A 21321-nucleotide genomic window follows, 5' to 3' on the forward strand; every position below is an offset into this window, starting at 1 on the left:
ACTGAAAGTGTATGCCTGCATTTTCAACAGGAGTGTCAGGATCCCAGCAGTAATGCTTTTCCATGGATCAGCCAGACAGGCATAACGGAAAGTTGGGAGACCAAAAAAGCCATTGACAGATTCCAGGTGAGCAATAAACCAGAATTTTAACCAACTAGACCAGCGCTGTCCTACGGAAATGTAATGGGAGCCATGTGTTAAAGTTTAAATGTTTTACTAGCCACATTTAAAAAGAACACGTGAAGTTATTATTATTTGTTTTACAGACGGGGGCCTTGCTTTGTTGCCCATGCTGGTCTCGAACTCCTTGGCTCCCTCAAGCAATCCTCCAGACTAGGCCTCACAAAGTGCTGAGATTACAGGCCTGGGCCACTGCCCTCTGCCTGAAGTTAATTTTAATAATATATTTCATATAACCCGATATATCCAAAATATAATTTCAACATATAAAAATTGAGATTTTACCTCACCAGTCTTAGATATCCAGCGTGTGGTTTATGCATACAGTACATATCAATTCCTACACTAAATTTTCAGCATTTAAAGGGAAATATGGTCCTGAAAAGAAAACAAAAGCCTGTTTAAGGAGAAAGCATTCCACACTACTTCGGTTTTTAACATAAAATAATTAAAATTAATGTATCAATTAATAAATCAATAGCCCCCGTTGGCTAGTGGCTGCCTTACTGGGTAGACCAAGTCTGGATTGTAAATACATTCAGATGTTCCACGCAAAAGCAAAGTTCCCCGCGTTAAGCTCTGGGTTCAGGGAAGCGCGGACCGGGCAGTTCTGGGCGTTTTCACCAGGTAGCGCTCAGAACACCCTCACGTGACAAGCGTCCCACCCGGAAGCGAAATCTCCTCTTCTACAGAGTTCCTCCGGCGCTTCCTCCATCCCCGGATACACAGAACCTCATCTCCTCCGGTGCTGAAGCCTGCGGCGGGGCAGGATGGGCAGGAGAGCAGAGCCGCGGAGTGTGCGGCGCCGGTGAAGAGCGGCGCGTAATTCCCGCGGCGGGATTGTTCCGCGCTCGCAGCTCCTGGACTAGAAAGCTCTGATCCCCGGCGGCTGCGTGCTTACAGGCGCAGACGTAAGAGAGCCCCCGGCTTAAAGCGCTTCGCCGGGCTAGCGCCATCCCCTCGCCTTCTTCAAGGCCTCCAGGGCTGGGCCCAAGCTCCCGTCGACGGCACCCTGGGCCCAGAGCACTCGCGGGCCCCATCTCCAATGATTCAGAACTCACGTCAGTCGCTGCTGCAACCGCAAGATGTCGGAGACACGGTGGAAACGCTTATGGTGAGAGCACTGCGGGGAAGGGCAGGGGTCCGAACCGCGAGCTCTGGCAGGAGAATTCGGGGCTTTACTAAGCCTCGGCGACCCTTTTCCGCGCCCCAAGGTGCGCTCAGGGTTGAGGATGGGGCAGGAGAGGAGTTTTGACTAATGGGATTGAGAAGGGGGCGGGGAGTGAGGAGAGGCCAGGAGCTGCGGGCCAGCCAGGCGCTGCAGGGCCGATGTCCCGGTAGAGGGAGGAATTGCCGAGGCCTAGGCGGGGCGCGTGCCGGGGAGTGTGTCCGCGCGGCCCCCACAAGGTGCGAGTAGGCTGCCAGGAGTGGCGGAGGTGGGAGGGCACCCGGGCAGATTTGGGACCGTCACAAGGCCTGGTAATAGCGCTGAAGCTGAGAAGCCGTTGATGCCGCCGCAAGCTGCCCAGTATGGCTGTGCTCCCGCAGGCCGCGGCGCTAATACCTGCCGGCCAGGCGTGGCTGCAGCTCTGAGTGCCAACTTTCCGGTCCGTTGGGACGGCACGTGGTCACCTGGCGACCCCACGCTTCCTCCGGCGTTCGATTGGTCGCCGTGGCCGGGCCGCCGGGCCGCTATTGGTGGAGGCGGAGGCGGGGCTGGCGGAGTGGTTGCCTGGTGGGTGGAGTCGGGGTGCAGCCCGGCCTTAGACGCTGAAGGCCTGAGGCCCAGGCAGAAGCCGCGGCTCTCCCTCTGAGGTCTTGCGCCCGAGGTAGGGGCAAAATGCGACTTTTTTTTTTTTTTTTAATCCTTAAAGGCGGAGACGGCGGCAGTGGCGACTTAACGTTGACGTCTTTGAAAACCTGCTTATCTTTTTCAGGGCTCTCCAGCCCTCGCCTCCAGAAGTGAATTGGACTTAGGATACTTTTATCAGGGTAGTAGGAATTGCTTGTGGATCCAGTTCGCACTCTTATGTGCTACTTATTTCCTTTGTGTGCGTATTATTGTTTTTGCCCTCTTCTTTCTCCCCTTAAAAAGAAACTACTTTTTTATTTGCCTTGAATATCCTTGAGGTGTTGTGTTTTTTTTGTTTTTTTGAGACGGAGTCCTGCCCTGTCGCCCAGGCTGGAGTGCAGTGGCGCCATCTCGGCTCAACTGCAACCTCTGACTCCCGGGTTCAAGCATTTCTCCTGTCTCAGTCTCCCAAGTTGCTGGGATTAGAGGCGTGAGCCACCACGCCTCGCTAATTTTTGTATTTTTAGTAGAGGGGGTGATGTTGGCCAGGCTGGTCTTGAACTGCTTACCTCGAGTGATCCTCCCGCCTCGGTCTCTCAAAGCGCTGGGATTACCAGTGTGAGCCACCGCGCCTGGCCTTGAGCTACTTTTTGAAAATTAAGTTCACTTGCAAAGGTTGTGTGCCATTCACCATTGACAAAAATCTTAAGACCATTCAATATTACCTGTTGGAATGGTTTTTGTTGTTGTTGTTGTCTTGTCTTGTTTTTGCCTATTAGAGGTTGATCTGTACTGCTAGTATAAATAACATCTGCTCTGTGCTAATGGACTTGGAAAAGTACAAAGTAACATGTCTAATCACTGTGCTGTGAAATAAAAGATGTTAGGAAGATATTTCCTGCAATCAAGGGTGGGAAGGTGAAGGACAACAGCAAATTTGTTTTAAAACAAATTCCACACAACACCTGTGTGAGCACTGGGGCAGCAGCCCCTAGGAGAACTGCCCAGAAACTGTAACTGCAGGTCATTCCTATGGCGTTGCTGGAGCAAGAGGCCTGGAGAGAGGTGGAGGAGATTAACCTATCCTGGGATGAGCCATGCAGGACCCACCGAGCCCTATCCTGTGGGATTGCGCTCAAAGGGAGAGCTTTAGGTTTCCTGTTAGGTGGCAAGATTCATTCTGTTGTCACTGCTGAACACCTACTGTGCACCAGGCTCCAAGGTCAGTTCTTGAGATATCACCATGAACAAGACAGGCAGGAGTTGTGACCATTCTGTCTTGGACACGCAGTCATAAGGGAGCTGGGGACAGGTGCTGCTGCAGAAGCCGGAAGGAGAGGCACTGAACTTGGACGTGGCGGAGTTGGGGAGCTAGAGAGGAGCTAGGGCATAACTACATGTCAGTTTTCAGAGGTGAAAGTAAGGTGGAGTCCTCCAGTATGGCTGCAGAGTGTGTTAGTGGGAAGGTGAGAACACAGGCCAAAACAAAACAGTAAGCAGGAGCCCTGTGATACATGAAAGGCCTTGCAACCAGCAGTTTGGACTTTATCCTGAGAGGAATATGAACCAATTAAAGGGTGTTGGTTTGGTTGGGCTTTTTAAAATTATAATTCAATGAGTATTAATGACAAATTTGTGGGATACTCTGTAGCTCCTAATACGTTTGTCATTACTTGTATTTTTATTCCATCTTTTGTTTTTTTTTTTTGGTCTTGTTTTTAAGCTAGTAACTTCAGATTTCACAAAACATTTTCTTTCATTGAAGGGTTTTGTTCCTGAAAGCAATGTGATCAAATTTGCAGTATTAAAAGCTGACTCAGGCTGGGCACAGTGACTCACACCTGTAATGCTAACACTTTGGGAGGCAGAGGTGGGCAGATTGCTTGAGTCCAGGAGTTTGAGACCAGCCTGTGCAACATAGCGAAACCCCATCTCTACAAAAAATTAGCTGGGCATGGTGACACACACCCGTAGTCCCAGCTGTTCATGAGGCTGAGGTGGGAGGATCACCTGAGCCTGAGAGGTCATAGTTGGCAGTGAGCCATGATTGTGCCACTACACTCCAGCCTAAGCATCAGAGCAAGACCTTGTCTCTAAATAAGTAAATAAATAATAAAACAAAAGATGACTCTGGCTGCAGGGTAAAGAGTGGATTAGAGGGGTCATATAGATGACAAATGAGTAAAAAAGTAATGGCAGTCACCAAGGCAGGAGATAACAGGGTTCTCAGCTGGAATGGATTGGTGGATTTGAGAGCTGTTTTGGAGGTAGAGTAAGCAAGTGTGGAGAGGCCATGTCCAAGGATAGTGCTCAGGTTTCTGGCTGGGTGGCTCGAGAAATGGCAGGGCATTCACTGGGACAGGGCACCTTGAAGGAGGAGCTGGTTGGAGGTGTGGGAGAAAAGTTCAGGTTTGGAAGTGTCATCTGAGGTGGCCGTGGGACATCTGAGTAAGTGACTGTGTGAGACTGAGCTCCAGTGAGAGGTTGAGAGTGTGGAGGGGGGTGGAAATGGAACCCCTGGAAGTGGATAAAGAGCCATGGAAGTATGGTTCATTTAAGGGAGAGGCCAGAGAAGTGGGAGGAAAACCAGGACAGCATTAATCTCTGAAGCTAAAGGAAGAGAGCATTGCAAGGAGGGAGTGATGGTGAATAGTGGAATGCCCTGAGTGGCCTAAGTGTCCTGGATTTTCACTTTAGACTGGGTGGTATGGTGAAAAGAGTATGAACTTTAAGTCCTGGCCAGTGGCTTCAATCCCTGTGACATAGGACACATTTGTAACTTCTGTGAGCTCCAGTTTAATCTGTAAAACGAGTTTAAAATACCTAGCTCATAAGATGCTATGAGATTTTGAGGTGGTGTCTATAGATGCCTTGCCCAGTGCTACTCTGGGAGTAGAGTTGAGGGTGGGTTGGCATAGTTGAGGTTGGAGACTGCTGCAGAGATCATTAGGATGGATCAGTGGAGGCCAGACTGGGAAGACTGAGGGCTTGGGACTTGGTCATGAAGCAGCAGGCTGGTGAGTTTTATGTGTCTCTGAGGTTTCCAACCTGGATTACTGGAGTATCCCCGTGTGGACTGGAGAAGAGGCAAGTGCAGAAGAACTGTTGACCAGGTTTCCATTTTGGACATGTTGAATTTGAGATGCCTGTGGGCCATTTGAGGGAAAACAAGGAGACATTAGCAGAGTCCGGGGAGAGGCTGACCTGGGCTGGTGATGTGGGCGTAACTAGCATGTGTGTGAAGCCTGGGTATGGGTGAGGTTACTCTGAAAGGAGATAAGAGGAGCAGTCCTATGTGAAGGGCAGGCCAAGGAGGAGAAGGAGAGAGAAACCAGAAACTGCGAGGAGAGGCACTCAGCCATATGGCATGTACCAGAGAGGCCAAGTAAGATAAGGACAGGGACAGGAATGGGTTCCTGGGGTACAGCAGGTGCTTGGTGAGCCCTCAGAGGCTGTGTTAGTGGAGGAGATTTAGCTGGATAGCAAACCGGGGGCGGGGGGGCCTGCGGAGGGACTGGCACAGAGCAAGTGGAGATGGTGTAGCATCAGGCTGGAAAGATGGACGCTTTGGAGCCTGTTGCCTGGCAGAAGAGGAGATGCCAGTGGGAGCGAGAGGCCCAGTGTGTGAAGAAACGGGGCTCATTAATGCCACAAAGTCTTGGGAGAGACTAGAAACACAGAACTCATAGGAATATTGGTTGGCAGAACAGCGGGACACCTCTTGGGGAGAGGGAGTCGATGTGGATACAGACTTGCTGAAATATGCACACCTTACTTGGTTTTACCTGTTGTCTTATCAGACTACCCTTTGGTACTTCAGAAGTTATTGGATCGTGGTTGTAAACTCCAGTTTTTAATGACCTGACTTAGTTCCCCCCACCCTCTGCCTCCAACAGTCTTATGAGGAATTCCAGTTATAACTGGCTCCTTTGGTGGAATTTGAGATGCACTCTCTTCTCTGTTAAGCAAATACCGCAGATTACACACATTTCAGTTTCAGGTAAATAGTTATGTGATGTGTATAATGGAAACTTTATAAATATTCATCTTAATGTTTTAGGGCCACAAAATATCATTTATTTAAAAATAATAGTGCAGATGCCACTTAATAAAGGAAGAGGTCTTTGGGGATGAATTTGCCAAGCATTTTCGGAGAAGATAGCTATTTATTTATTTATTTATTTATTTATTTATTTATTTATTTTAGGGAAGGGGAAGTAAGGGGAAGAAGGTCACTGGTTGGATTTTAAGTACTTTTTCACAGTCATTTGTGATACTACTGGGTTCTAGGGGTCTACAAAGAGGATGCTGTCCTGTAATGGTAACGCCGGTGCTGGAAGCTGCATCTCCTGGAACATGCAGCTCCTGGAACACGCTTAAGGGAGATGCATTTAGTCTTTGAAGGAGTTCCACCCTTCCAGGTGGTGTCTGTAGATTAGCCAGTGTGTATGATGATTCATGGGTTGAAGGAGAGGCAGCAAAGCCAGGAGAGGCTACTGGTCTGTAGGACTGTGTGATCTGTGTAGGGCCCAGTAAGCTGGATGGTTTAAGAGAAGGGGAAAGTTTTAAATGAAGGAAATACTAGGTTCTACAGGAAGTGGCACTTAATTTTACACAGTGGTTGAGCTTAAGGTTTCATTTGCTTTGGCTTGGTCCTATAAATTGCTTTGGTCCTATAAATACCTATAGGTCTTACAGCGAAGGGAGCCTGCACATCATCAGTTCAAAGTGAAAGCACTACATTCAATTGACTTTGCTTTTGCAAACATAGGGAGATGACCAGTAACTTTTTGAGTCAGAAGAAATAGGGAAGAGCGGTCAGTGGCATGGAAATAGTTTTGCTCCCACTAAGCAATATGTGTATCAGCAATACTAAGACCAGAGATACCTCTTGCAGCCTACAGTGTCCTCAACAACATTCCAGTATTTTAAATTTCTGGCTATACTTTTCCCTTCTCTGAGGTATGAAGAAAACATGAAGCACCACCAGGTAAGTTTCGAAGAGACCATTATAAAGGAATTCGCTGATCAGGTGTGGAGAAAGGTGAGGCTCACACAGGCAGAGCTACTGACACAATATTGTCTTGTCCTGCAGTTACATCCAGTGATCAAGGCTTTCCTGTGTGGCTCCATCAGTGGGACCTGTTCTACCCTCCTTTTCCAACCTCTGGATCTCCTTAAAACACGCCTGCAAACCCTCCAGCCCTCAGATCATGGGTAGGCCCTGCATTTCATTGGGGGAGCTGATTTCAGCAACTTTTCAGACACAGGAATATCTCTACTGTGTTAAGTCAACTTCCATTCTGTTGGATGTTCAGAGAGAAACACAGGCCATGCTCAATCATATGTTCTCTGAATTGTTTTTATATTTGACATTTCTTTTTAGTTAAATGGGGTCCTTTCCTGAGCAGCTTCCTGGAATCTGCCTCAGTGACATTTACACTTTATTGTGTTAGCTTGTATTATTGTGTTATAACTAGATTGCCTGGCATTAGAGTAGCAGGGGATTTTCTGGAAATAACATCAGTATTATCTGGGTTTTTTTGTTTGTTTTTGTTTGGTTTTTGAGGCAGAGTCTCGTTCTGTTGCCCACGTTGGAGTACAGTGGTGCGATCTCGGCTCACTGCAACCTCTGCCTCACAGGTTCAAGTGTTTCTCCTGCCTCAGTCTCCCAAGTAGCTGGGATTGAGGTGCTCACCACCATACCCAGCTAATTTTTATATTTTTGGTAGAGATGGGGTTTTGCCATGTTGGCCAGGCTGGTCTCAAACTTCTGGCCTCGAGTGATCTGCCCACTTCAGCCTTCCAAAGTGCTGAGATTATAGGCATGAGCCACTGCACCCAGCCTGTATTGTCTGTTTTGTGCCCGAATATTGAGCTCTGTGCTGTGGGAAGTATGCAAAATGTACATAAAAAAAGGAGGTAATCCCACTCGCAGTATAAATGGATAAGCAAATATGTGTGTGCCAACCTATGAACACATAGAGTATCTCCAAAGTGCATTGTAGAGATTGTTAAGTGTCCTAAAAATGAATCTATAAAGGAAGTCTTTGAGTGGGAAATTGTTTTATGAAGAAGTGATCTGAGTGATTTTTTCCTTCCTGTCTCCATTTTGTCTGCTTTCAGGTCTAGACGTGTTGGGATGTTGGCTGTACTCTTGAAGGTGGTTCGCACGGAGAGTCTTTTGGGCCTTTGGAAAGGGATGTCCCCTGTAAGCTGCCATCTGGATCTAGGTTCTCTTGCACCCACTCCTTGATAACCAGCCATTTCTCATCCACCTTACCAGCTCTTAAGAATATGTGAGAGTCAGAAGTGGTAGGAGTACCTACGTGATCTTCCTACCCATCTCTCATACTACCACTAACTTCTGTTTGAAGGCTCAGGGATATGTTGCATCTGCACATTATGCTTAGATGTGATTTATTAGGGCAGCATAGTCTCTACAGCAGAGGTACCTATTGTCCCACCTGTCAGAATGCCCTTGCCCTAATCACTTCAGTAAAAGTGGGATGGTACCTCCACACCAGCATTTCTTTGCTCAAAGGCTTTTTCTGGCCTTAGGGACCCACACCAAGGAATTAGTGCCCAGCCCAAACCCAAATCAGAAATCTATATACTGATTTCTCTATTATCCCAGTAGTGTACTTCAGAATAATTTTGTGTTTTGTTTTCAAGAGTATAGGCCAGTTATATAACTCACTGTGGGTTTCTTTGCAGTTTCTTTGTGATTAGATTTAGTTCTACATTTTTAGCAAGGAGATCACAGAAGTGATATTGATTTCCTAACCCAAAGCAGTATGTATTTCCAAACCCACAGAGTCCTCAACCACTGAAAGACGAGAGTTGGTGTTTAAAATCCCATGTCCCTCCCCGCTCAGTTGGAGGAGTAACTCTGAGGTGTGTTCTACACTGATTCCCAGAGTTCCTCAGTGGGATTTAGTTGCCCATAGAAGTAACTGGCTTTATAACATCCTTTATTGACTGCCTTCTCTCCTGTCTTATGTCCCCCACTTCCCTATTGGTATTCCTTCCACACCTTAAACAAAGTACTTACATGCGAATCATCTTGGGGTCTTTTGGGAAAACCCAGCTAAGACAATACTTAAAGTGTTTGCTCTTTGATTTTCTTTTCTTTCTGACCTTCTCTGCAGTCCATTGTGAGATGTGTCCCTGGCGTTGGAATCTACTTTGGCACTCTCTACTCTTTGAAGCAGTATTTCTTGCGAGGCCATCCCCCAACCGCCCTGGAGTCGATCATGCTGGGGGTGGGCTCTCGCTCTGTTGCAGGGGTCTGTATGTCACCTATCACGGTAATCAAGACGCGCTATGAGGTAAGTTCAGACTGCTTTAGGGCCTCAGGATAGTTCAGCTTAGCCATTGGGCTCCTGGGGAGTGACCACCAATGTCAACTCCTGATTTGTAATCTAACATACACTCTGATGTGGTCAGCCAAGCCATATGTGAATTAGAGCCCACGGTAATGCCCCATAACCTGCAGTCTGCTTGTTCAGTGCTCAAATGGAGCGCCTCCATGTGAGTCACTGGTTCTGTGCTCTCTTTGCAGAGTGGGAAATATGGCTATGAGAGTATCTACGCTGCCCTGAGGAGCATCTATCGCAGCGAGGGGCACCGGGGCCTCTTCAGTGGCCTGACAGCAACTCTCCTTCGAGATGCGCCCTTTTCAGGAATCTACCTGATGTTTTACAACCAGACCAAAAACATAGTGCCCCATGGTAGGGATAAAGCAAGGTGTGGGGAAGAGCTATCCTTGAGCTATCAGATCCTCACCGTTTTCTCTGGGATATGGGACTATGTGTTTCTCTTAGCAGAGTGTTAGGAACTGAGCCATATCATGATTGTGTCAGGAACTGGGATGCAAAGGTGGATATGACAAACTTGATCCCTGCCGTTTGGAATTTACATCCTATTAAGGCAAACAGTATTTACACCACTATAATTTGGGGGGTGAAGATAGGGTGGGTGGGAGGGAAATAAAGCATGCTTTGCAGAGTTTCTGCAACAATACTTCCCATATTTGATCTTAAGATTGCTGGGTCCCATCCAAGGCCTCTTAGATGAGAAACCTTGGGGTACAACCTAGGAATCTGTATTTTTCAAGAAGCACTTGATGTGATTCTTGTTAAAGTCTGGGAAACAGTAGTAAGTTAGGAGTTTGAAGAAAAATAATATTTTCATCTCCCTTGCTGTGTTCCCAGTTAACATAGTTTTGAGCCCTCCATTTAGGTGGAGAGGAAGGTGCCAAACTTCAGTCACTGGGGGAGGCCCACCCCACCCCACCCCACCCCACCAGTTAGGTCAGGTTGGGCTAGACATGAACAAAATTGGTGGACAGTAAACATTGACCCAAGTAGAACAAGGTATTGCTAGAAACACATCCATAGAATGAACCTGCATGCAATAAAGTGTCTATGGATAATTTGAGCAAGGAATTGCAACCAAGGTCCTTTAATTAGGAATGCCAGAATGCCCGCCATCATGACGTGGTAACCAGCTACAGCTGGAGTGCCTTGGGAGATTTGCTGCTTCTACCCAGGCACCAGAAGGTGTAACCCTGCAGGTCAGAGCCTTATTTTGTGACAGAAAATTAAGGCGATAAGGAAGCATAGATGGGCAATTTTTAACTTCTCAATCCATCTTTAAAAATTTCTGAGGCCCATCACTCAAAATCAGAATATCAGAATACGGACTGTAGGTTAAAGAATTGGGCCACATGCCTGTAATCCCAGCACTTTGGGAGGCCGAGGTGGGCAGATCTCTTGAGGTCAGGAGTTCGAGACCAGCCTGGCCAACGTGGTGAAACCTGGTCTCTACTAAAAATATAAAAATTAGCTGGGCATGGGTGGCACATGCCTGTAATGCCAGCTGCTTGGGAGGCTGAGGCATGAGAATCGCTTGAGCCTGGGATGTGGAGGTTGCGGTGAGCTGAGATCACACCACTGCACTCCAGCACCCCAGCCTGGGTGACAAAGCGAGACTCCGTTTCAAAAAAAAAAAAAAAATCGATCTGGTATTTGGAAATAAACTTGCAAAAATAGCCACAAGAATAGTACAATGTACATATTTTTTTCCTGCCCTTTGAGGGTAAGTTGGAAATGTGATGCCCTTTTACTTTTGAGTACTGCAGTGTCTATTGCCTACGAATAAGGACATCCTGTCATATAACCATCTTAGGAAACTCAGGAAGTTTAACCTAGATAATTATTTTTTTTTTTTTTTTGAGACAGAGTCTTGCCCTGTCACTCAGGCTGGAGTGCAGCAATGTGATCTTGGTTCACTGCAATCTCCTCCTCCCTGGTGCAAGTGATTCTTGTGCCTCAACCTCTGGAGTAGCTGGGATTACAGGTGCATGCCACCATGCCTGGCTAATTTTGTATTTTTAGTAGAGACAGGGTTGCACCATGTTGCCCAGGCTGGTCTTGAACTCCCAGGCTCAAGTGATCCACCCGCCTCGGCCTCCCAAAGTGTTGGGATTACAGGCATGTGGCCCAATTCTTTAACCTACAGTCCATATTCTCATTTCTCTAATTGTCCCAATAATGTACTTCGTAGTAAATCCTGTGTTTTATTTTCAAGAGTATAGGCCAGTTGCATACCTCATTGTGGGTTTATCTGCAGTTTCTTCTTGATTAGATTTTTAGCAAGAGGACCACATGAGGTATGTGTATCCTCATTGCCTTATATCGGGAGGGTCATAACATTAATTTGACCTATTATGAGTGATAGTAACACTTCATCACTTGGATAAGATACTGACAGGTATCTTCCCGGAAAAGTCACCTGTTTTTCCCATTGTAATGTCTAAGTATCTTTGTGGGAAGATAACTTTGAATCTGTATAAACATCCTTTTTCCCACGTTTTAAAATCAGTCAATGATTCTTGCCTGAGTCAATTATTGTGATGGTGGTTTGAAAAAGGTGCTTTTCTAACTCCATCATTCCATCTACATAAATTTACTAGTTGCACCTTTAAGTTTTGAATCTGTAGCCTTATTTGAATCCAGACCTTTCTTGGTTTGGGGAAGAATTAATGGGCAACTTGCACTGACCTTTATCTGATTAATGTAAGATCCATAACCACATGTTACCTTTGTTCTATTTCAGACCAGGTGGATGCAACCCTTATTCCTATTACAAATTTCAGCTGTGGGATATTTGCTGGTATTCTGGCCTCACTGGTAACTCAACCTGCAGATGTTATCAAAACTCATATGCAGCTTTACCCACTGAAGTTTCAATGGATTGGTCAAGCAGTGACACTTATTTTCAAAGTAAGACTACAGAATAAGTACTGGTTCTTGTGGTGGTTAAGGATCTCTTTCTAGAGCAGTAGTTCTTACCTTCACTCACATTAAAATTGCCTAGAGAGCTTTAAAAAGTCCCCATGCCCAGGTTAAAATCTAGGCCAACTATATCAGAATGTCTAGGGGCATGAAACCCCAGCATATTTCTTCTTCTTTTTTTAATGTTTCCCAGTGATTTTAATATGTATGTTTTAAGGTTGAGAACCACAAAACTGATGTTTTTTTGAGGGGCAGAGACATTTACATTAGGAACACCTGTGATATTTGTTAAACATTGCAGATTGCTGAACTCTACCCCAGACTTACTGAATCAGGAAATCGGGGTGAAATTAGTACTCTAATTGAGGACCTAGAGTACCTAGGGTAAAGTACTATTTAGTCAGAGGGTAAAAAAACCACACAAACACATTGTTTTATTCTAGCAGTTTGCTCTAATATACAGGTGTCCAGTCCTTTGACTTCCTGGGGCCACATTGGAAGAAGAATTGTCTTGGGCCACACATAAAATACACTAACACTAATGATAACTAATGAGCTAAAGAAAAAATGTCACCAAAAAAATCTTAGAATGTTTTAAGAAAGTTTACGAATTTGTGTTGGGCTGCATTCCAAGCTGTCCTGGGCCACATGCGACCTGTGGGCTGCGGGTTGAACAAGCTTGCTCTAATATAAATGGACAAATGGTATTATTGAAGATAAAAAGTATGGTAGAGGCTGGGTACGGTGGCTCATGCTGGTAATCCCAGCATTTTGGGAGGCTGAAGCAGAAGGATCCCTCGAGCCTAGGAGTTCAAAACCAGCATGGGCAATATAAGGAAACCCTATTTAAATTTAAAAAAAAAAATTACAGTAGCTGTATACTATCCATAAGCCACTGGGTTGGCTCTTTTAGAACATGTGTTGTTATCACAAAGCAGATATTCTTGCTAAAGGTAAATGTGAATTTGTGTTCTTTTTTTTTTTTTTGGAGATGGAGTCTGGCTCTGTCGCCCAGGCTGGAGTGCAGTGGCCGGATCTCAGCTCAAGCTCCGCCTCCCGGGTTTACGCCATTCTCCTGCCTCAGCCTCCCGAGTAGCTGGGACTACAGGTGCCCGCCACCTCGCCCGGCTAGTTTCTTTTTTGTATTTTTTAGTAGAGACGGGGTTTCACCGTGTTCGCCAGGATGGTCTCAATCTCCTGACCTCGTGATCCGCCCGTCTCGGCCTCCCAAAGTGTGTGTTCTTATCTCTATATCTAAAATCATAAAGTTTTAAAATAATATTTTCTATGTGAAATTTCAAATCAACCCAGATTATGAGGGAGGAGGAAGGGGCATTTTTTCTTTAATTCATATGAAGACAGGGCCACCAAGAGCATACAGTGAATTACAAAAAGATACTCCCTCCTGATAGACAAATGACAAGAAGGCACCTTTTCCTTCAGCCTGGATCCAGGATCCCGGGCTTGGCAAGCAGGTTTCTGCCTGGATTTCATTTTCTACTTGGGGCTTAGTGCTTCTGTACAGTATACAAACTGCACAAGTACACAGCAACCCTGCATAAAGATTTTCACCTAAGAAATTCCCCTAGAGCAGGCCTAAAAAGGTAAGCCCAGGAACTACAAAAAAAAAAAAAAAAAAAAAAGGCTTTTGGCCAGGTGCGGTAGCGCACGCCTGTAATCCCAGCACTTTGGGAGGTTTAGGTGGGCAGATTACAAGGTCAGGAGTTTGAGACCAGCCTGGCCAATATGGTGAAAACCCCATCTCAACTAAAAATACAAAAATTAGCCAGGCGTGGTGGTAGGCGCCTATAGTCCCAGCTACTCGGAAGGCTGAGGTAGGAGAATTGCTTGAACCCGGAAGACAGAGGTTGCAGTGAGCTGAGTTCACGCCACTGCACTCCAGCCTGGGCGACAGAGCAAGACTCTGTCTCAAAAAAAAAAAAAAAAAAAAAAAAACACTTTTAAGTTCTTTGGTTGTGTTCTTGGACCCATTATTCTTACTTTGGGCATAAAGTTTAGAAACTAAGTCTTAAACATGGGGTAACAGAGACCCTCACTCTGATACCAAGTGGATAATTAATTGTATTGCTACTTCGCTTCCAGAGTTTTGACATTTATTTTCACCATAGGACTATGGACTACGTGGCTTCTTCCAAGGTGGCATCCCCCGAGCCCTCCGCAGAACTCTAATGGCAGCAATGGCGTGGACAGTGTATGAAGAGATGATGGCCAAGATGGGCCTGAAGTCCTGACCAACAGAGGACTGGGAAAGGGTGAAATCTATTGCCCTGCTTGGTTTCTGCCAAGGGCTGCTGCTGCTGCTTACTGTTCTGCAGTAAGATGACGTCCTACCTGGAAAGCCAGGCAGAAATTGTATTGCCTTTGCCTTCGGTAATCCCTTTAAGGAGAAAATATATGGACCTGATTTGAGCCTTCAGAATCTCCAAAAGAGATGTCACCAATACATAGAGCACACTGGGGTGTTAGGAGAGACCTCTGCATACCCTGAGAGGCTACTTGGAAAGGCATTTTCCCAGGAGAGCTCTGTCGGGTGGCTGCACTTCAGCCCCGCACCTACACCACAGGGTCTCCTTGGGTATGTTCTTGGGCAAGGAATCTCAAAGCCAGAGAAGCTGTAAGCTGCCTGCCGGGCCTGAGGAGCTCCAGCCAGGGAAGACTGGATGTGAGGAGACGAGTCACTGTCACCAGGTCACAGAATGACTGAGGTGATGGTAGGATGAGAGGAACAGATGCCCTTCTTTAATTGGTTCTCAATCAACTTCTCAGAGGCTCTGGAGAATGGGACAGTGGCTTTCTAGCCTCTGAATGTCCAGATAAAATTTTTTGGTCTTGGCCCCTGTACTGTTTTACCTCTAAATTCTGGCATTTTTTTTCCCCCTGCAATTAAAGTGTTTTACTTTATTTATTGAACTTTATCATTGAAAGCTGTTTGGAAAACCTAAAAGGTGTTGTCACCGTTCTTTTTTCTTTACCTGTGCCTTGTAAAAATGGACTGAACCCTTTTCTAAAATAAAATAGTTCTAGGGTGGCTGGTTCTTGACCTATGTAGGTCCCTGAAACCTAATTTCTTTTAAGAAAAAAACAGCTTTACTGAATGATGCGACCACTACTATAAATCACTTTAAGAACATTTTTATTCCCCAAACAGATCTCTCATGCCATTTGTAATTAATCCTCATTCCCAGCCTCAGGCCGCCACTAATAGGCTTTCTGTCTTCATAAATTTGCCTTTTCTGGATACTTCATATAAATGCAGTCTGTAGGACACGCGTGGTGGCTCAAGCCTGTAACCCCAGCACTCTGGGAGGTGAAAGCGGGTGGATCACATGAGGTCAGGAGTTCAAGACCAGCCTGGCCAACATGGTGAAACCTCGTCTCTACTAAAAATACAAAAATTAGCTGGACATGGTGGCACGTGCCTGTAATCCCAGCTACTTAGGAGGCTGAGGCATGAGAATCACTTGAACCCAGGAGGCAGAGGTTGCAGTGAGCTGAAATCATGCCACTGCACATCCAGGCTGCACTCCAGCCTGGATGACAGAGTGAGACCCTGTCACCTGGATGACAAAGTGACTATACCATTTTCCATTCTTAGCCACAGTATATGAGAGTTCCAGTTTCTCCACATCCTTGTCAACACTTGTTATTATCTCTTTTATAGCTATTCTTATTGTGTACTCAAATCTTTTCTTTAAAATTCAGGAAAGATGGCCAGGCACGGTGGCTCCTGCCTGTAATTCCAACATTTTGGGAGGCTGAGGTAGGCAGATTACTTGAGGCCAGGAGTTCAACATCAGCCTGGCCAAAACAGCAAAACCCCATCTCTACTAAAAATACAAAAATTAGCTGGGCATCATGGGGCACACCTGTAATCCCAGCTACTCAGGAGGCTGAGGCAGGAGAATCACTTGAACCCAGGAGACGCAGGTTGCAGATCACGCCACTGCCCTCCAGTCTGGATGACAGCATGAGACTATCAGGGGAAAAAAAACCCCAGGAAACAGCCATTACTTTATACAAGAAGCAGAAGTTGGGGGGATATTTAGTCTTGTGGTTAAGAACATGGGCTCTAATCCATGCAGCCCAGGTTGAAGGCTCTTCGCTCTCCACTATTTAGGCATGGCACTGAAATTGCCTAGGAAATGGGGTTTGCTTTGGGGGTTTTTTAGGGGGCGGGGAACAAAGTGTGGTTCTGTTGCCCAGGCTGGAGTGCAATGGTGCAATCTCAGCTGACTGCAACCTCCGCTCCTGGGTTCAAGCAATTCTCTCACCTCAGCCTTCTGAGTAGCTGGAACTACAGGTATGCGCCACCACGCTGGGTTAATTTTTTGTATTTTTTGTAGAGATGGGGTTTCACCATGCTGGCCAGGCTGGTCTTGAACTCCTGACCTCAAGTGATCCACCCACCTCAGCCTCCCAAAGTGCTGGGATTACAGGTGTGAGCCAGTGCCCCCAGCCGGAAATAGGGTTAGTAATGTTTACTGCCTCAGGTGGTGGTGAGGGTTAATGAATAAATGTTTCTGAAATGTGGTATTAGCTTCATAGGACAGCCACAACAAATTGCCACAGTCTGAATGGTTTATAACTCTCAATCTGGAGGCCAGAAGTCTGAAATCAACGTGTCAGCAGCATTGCACCTCTGAAGGCTCAAGGGGAGTCATGCTTTGCCTGTTGCACCTTCTAGTGGTGGCTGGCATTCCTTGGCTTGTAAATATATCACTCCAATCTCTGCCTCTGTCTTCACATGCCTTTTCCCTTGTGTATGTTTCTATGTCCAAATTTCTCTCTTAAGGACACTAGGTATTGGCTTAGGACTCATCCTAATCCAGTATGACTTCATTTTAATTTGATTACATCTGTTAGACCCTATTTCCAAATAGGGTCACATTTGCAGGTATTAGGGGTTAGAACACCAATATATTTTTTGGGGGGACACGATTCAACCCATAACACAGATTAAGTTGATGTATAAGTTAAAATCAGTTTATACTTTAGGTTTTAGGTTAAAACACCATATTTAAAACAGTAATTTGGGTAGAGGTATGGGAAAGGATGAAGCAGGGTCCTAAGCTTATAGTGGCACACAAGCCTCCAATGCTGTGACCTGTGTGTTGTGAGGCCTCGTGCTGTAGGAAGCAGGGGAGGTCAGGATGGGAAAGGAGAGAAGGGAGGACAGTTGGATGGAGTGGCTGCTTCCTAAGAACTTAGACTCTAGAGCAGGTGTTCCATGTCCCTTGCCTCCTCAGCCTCGTTTGACTCTCATCCTGAGTGCAGGGAACCTAATGCCAGTGAGGCCTCTTAGGGAGGAGGGACAGAGATAAGGCCGAGAGAGATGGGCTTCTTACCAATACGAATTTCCTGGCCTTACATTGGCAGGTGAATTTCCGCCACCAGATTCCCCTCATATTTTCTTCATTTGTTTTTTAGGGGGAGCAAATAAATATGATAAAATCAGGAGAAATCATCTAGTTTTCTCTAAACATGAGGTAGAAAATTTGTCTTTGTGAATCCCAAGTCCTGTGGCAAGTAGCCTGTTGTTTCCTCTCTCACAGTCTCACTATTAAAGTTCGGAAGGGAATTGGCTAGTGAGCGTTAGCTGGCTTTGGAAACATTGCCCATTGCCTTTTTTTGTTGTTTTAATGGTTCCTTCTTGGCTGCCTTAGACTTAAAGCACATTAGAGGTGGGGCTCTGTGGGAGGAAAATAGTCATATGGTGACTAAAGATAAGGCAGTGTAGGGCTAGAGCCAAAAGAAGACACAGAAGCAAAGGTTTCAAGCTATATTACACTCGCTTTCTAAGAATACATGATTATGAAATCTTTCAATTCATCACAATAGGAGAGCCAATGGTCTACTGGCCCTTCATTCATATCGCTCAGATGGAGCAATTGCCAAGATTTTGTCATACTTGCTTCTCTCCCCAAACTCTGTCCCCTGCCCCTGCCACTCCTTTTTCGTTATATTTTTTCTTTTTTCTTTTTTGAGACGGAGTCTCGCTGTGTTGCGCAGGCTGCTGGAGTGCGGTGGCGCGATCTTGGCTCACTGCATTCTCCTGGGTTCACGCCATTCTCTTCCTCAGCCTCCCGAGTAGCTGGGACTACAGGCGCCCGCCATCATGCCTGGCTAATTTTTTGTATTTTCAGTAGAGATGGGGTTTCACCGTGTTAACCAGGATGGTCTTGATCTCCTGACCTCATGATCCACCTGCCTTGGCTTCCCAAAGTGCTGGGATTATAGACGTGAGCCACCACGCCTGGCCTCCTTTTTCTTTTATGAAGCTTTTAGAGACAGATCCCAGACATCACATCATTTCACCCTTGCATACTTCAGTATGCATCTCTAAAAATTATGGACTTTTTTTAGCATAAGTACTATGTCACTACCCCACCTGGAAAAGTTTAACACATTTTTTGCATATCATCCATATTCACATTTCCCAGACTGTCTCAAAAATGATTTTTTACAGTTGGTTTATTTCAATTAGAATTCAAACAAGGTCCATACAAGGCATTTAGTTTTTTATTTATGTTTTAGAGACAGGGTCTTGCTCTGTCACCCAGGATGCAGTGCAGTGGTATGATCATGGTTCACTGCAACCTTGAACTTCTAGGCTCAAGCAATCCTCCCACCTCAGCCTCCCAAGTAGCTGGGACTACAGGTGCACGCCACCACACCCAGCCAATTTTTAAAAATTTTTTTTGCAGAGACAAGATGTCGCAATTTGCCCAGACTGGTGTCAAACTCCTAGCCTCAAGTGATCCTCCTGTCTCAGCCTCCCAAAGGGTTGGTATTACAGGTATGAGCCACCACACTTTGCTGGCAGTTGGTTTTAAAAATCTCTACGCTGGGCACAATGGCTCATGCCTGTAGGCCCAGCCCTTTGAAAAGCCAAGGCTGATAGATCGCTTGAGCCCAGTAGTTTGAGACCAGCCTAGGCAACATAGTCAAACTCTGTCTCTACGGAAAAATAAAAAAATCAGCCAGGCGTGGTGAGACACATCTGCAGTCCCAGCTACTCAGAAGGCTGAGGCAGGAGAATCACTTAAGCCCTGAAAGTGAAGGCTGCAGTGAGCCGTGATCAGGCTCACTCCAGCCCAGGTGACAGAGCAAGGCCCTGTCTCAAAAAAAAGAAAACAAAAAAAAACAAAAACTATTCCAGGACACCACCATTCTCCCCACTTTTGTTGTTCTACATTGTCTTTGTAGGGACTGAGGGGATGGGAGAACAAGACAAAGTTAGAGGAACCTTGATTCTGAAGCAGCGTCTAAGGCCTCTCTAGGCGTATCAAAGGGCCAGTCTTTGAGGTAACGCTTTCTCAGCCCCAGTATCCTGTAAAATGTCCCATTTTCTGAGTTTGTTTTCTGATGGTTTTAGCCCATCTCTCCGTTTCACACATGTTCTGTAAACTGGATGTTACCTTGGATGGCTTCATTACATTTAGGTCTATCCAATTTCTGAGGCAAAGGAAAGACCAGAGCTATAGATTCTAAGCGATGGAAAGTCTAAAAAGGCATATAAGGGTTTCTCACTTAGCAAATGTGAGTGCAAATGAAACGTTCCATTCACTTCGTTCAGTTGCTTCCTCCCAAGAGAAATGAGGAGAGGCTGAAATTTCTTTAACCAGCAGTTAGAAAGCATACATAATTTTGAGGCAAACTGAGGTTAGAGTGAGTCAGTTCTGAGGGCCCAATCAAGACAGGGAACCCAGCAGTGACTCTGGGAGGTTGCAAAACTGAAACCTGCTCACCAAGGTTATGCCTTATGCCTCTTCCATATACTTCTGGCTGAGCAGTGTGCATTTATAACTTGTTGGTTTTTTTGTTTTTTTTGAGACAGGGTCTCACTCTATTCCACAGGCTGGAGTATAGTGGCACAATGTCAGCCCACTGAAGCCTCTACCTCCCAGGCTCAAGCAGTCCTCCCACCTCAGCCTCCCAAGTAGCTGGGACTACAGGCATGCATTACCACACCCAGCTAATATTTTTGTATTTTTAGTAGAGACAGGGTTTTACCATGTTGCCCAGGCTAGTCTCGAATGCCTGGGCTCAAGGGATCTGCCCACCTCAGCCTCCCAAAGTGCTGGGATTACAGGTGTGTGCCACCACGCCGGGCCTTCTAACTTATTGTTGATATTAAACGTAACAACCAGGCTGGGCGTGGTGGCTCACGCCTGTAATCCCAACACTCTGGGAGGCCGAGGCAGGTGGATCACCTGAGGTCAGCAGTTCGAGACCAGCTTGACCAACATGGTGAAAACCCATCTCTACTAAAAATACAAAAATTAGCCAGGCATGGTGGCACACACCTGTAATTCCAGCTACTTGGGAGGTTGAGGCAGGAGAATCACTTGAACCTGGGAGGTGGAGGTTGCAGTGAGCTGAGATGGCGCCATTGCACTCCAGAGGGAGACTGTCTTCAAAAAATAAATAAATAAATTTAACAACCAGCAGGGCACGCTGGCTCACACCTATAATCCCAGCACTTGGGGAGGCCAAGGCGGGTGAGATACTTGAGGTCAGGAGTTCAAGAACAGCCTGGCCAACATGGCAAAGCCCTGTCTTTACTAAAATTACAGAAACTTAGCCAGATATAGTGGTGTGCACCTGTAGTCCCAGGTATTTGGGTAGCTGAGGCACAAGAATTGCTTGAATCTGGAAGGCAGAGGCTGCAGTGAATCACAATTGCACCACTGCACTCCAGCCTGGGAGATAGCAACTCTGTCTCAAAAAAAAAAAAAAAAAAAAAAGAAAAATTTTTAACAATCCACTGTGTCTTAAATTTCAGCTTTTGTCACCACTCCCTCCAAAAAAAGCTGCCTCAATGCAACAGCCTCTAGATAGAACTAGCTTCTAAGTTCTCCTTCTCTGCTCCCGGGAGCCATTAGCTTAGGTAGTCAAGAAATACCCTAGGCTGGGTGCAGTGGCTCATGCCTGTAATCCTAGCACTTTGGGAGGCCAAGGCGGGCTGATCACTTGAGGCTAGGAGTTCAAGACCAGCCTGGCCAACAAAGCGAAACTCTGTCTCTA

The 21321-nt window shown here is 46.0% G+C and overlaps 1 protein-coding gene across 4 annotated transcripts; it reads left to right on the forward strand.

Moving 5' to 3' along the window:
- The first annotated feature begins 869 nt into the window (after positions 1-869).
- LOC105480228 (solute carrier family 25 member 38) lies at positions 870-15238 on the forward strand. Of its 4 annotated transcripts, XM_011738805.3 has the most exons (8): positions 3971-5357; positions 6935-6962; positions 7068-7189; positions 8099-8183; positions 9124-9303; positions 9537-9705; positions 12095-12261; positions 14403-15238. In XM_011738805.3, exons 1-8 carry the CDS (start codon positions 5335-5337, stop codon positions 14523-14525), a joined length of 897 nt encoding a protein of 298 aa, XP_011737107.1. In that variant the 5' UTR covers positions 3971-5334; the 3' UTR covers positions 14526-15238. The 4 variants fall into 4 exon arrangements, with proteins under 4 accessions (XP_024648166.1, XP_011737106.1, XP_011737107.1 ...); XM_024792398.2 differs by lacking the exons at positions 3971-5357; positions 6935-6962 and adding an exon at positions 870-1294 and having other exon boundaries at positions 9537-9721; XM_011738804.3 differs by lacking the exons at positions 3971-5357; positions 6935-6962 and adding an exon at positions 870-1294.
- The last annotated feature ends 6083 nt before the right edge of the window (positions 15239-21321 follow it).

Source organism: Macaca nemestrina, chromosome 2 (genome assembly GCF_043159975.1).
Source record: "Macaca nemestrina isolate mMacNem1 chromosome 2, mMacNem.hap1, whole genome shotgun sequence".
NCBI classification, from domain to species: Eukaryota; Metazoa; Chordata; class Mammalia; order Primates; family Cercopithecidae; genus Macaca; species Macaca nemestrina.

Excerpts from the sequence above, each read along its gene's own strand:
- LOC105480228 (XM_011738804.3), top strand. The coding sequence starts at position 1,226 with ATGATTCAGAACTCACGTCAGTCGCTGCTGCAACCGCAAGATGTCGGA. Across the intron at positions 1,295-7,067 it reads ACACGGTGGAAACGCTTATG|TTACATCCAGTGATCAAGGC; the intron begins GTGAGAGCACTG and ends CTTGTCCTGCAG. Across the intron at positions 7,190-8,098 it reads CTCCAGCCCTCAGATCATGG|GTCTAGACGTGTTGGGATGT; the intron begins GTAGGCCCTGCA and ends GTCTGCTTTCAG.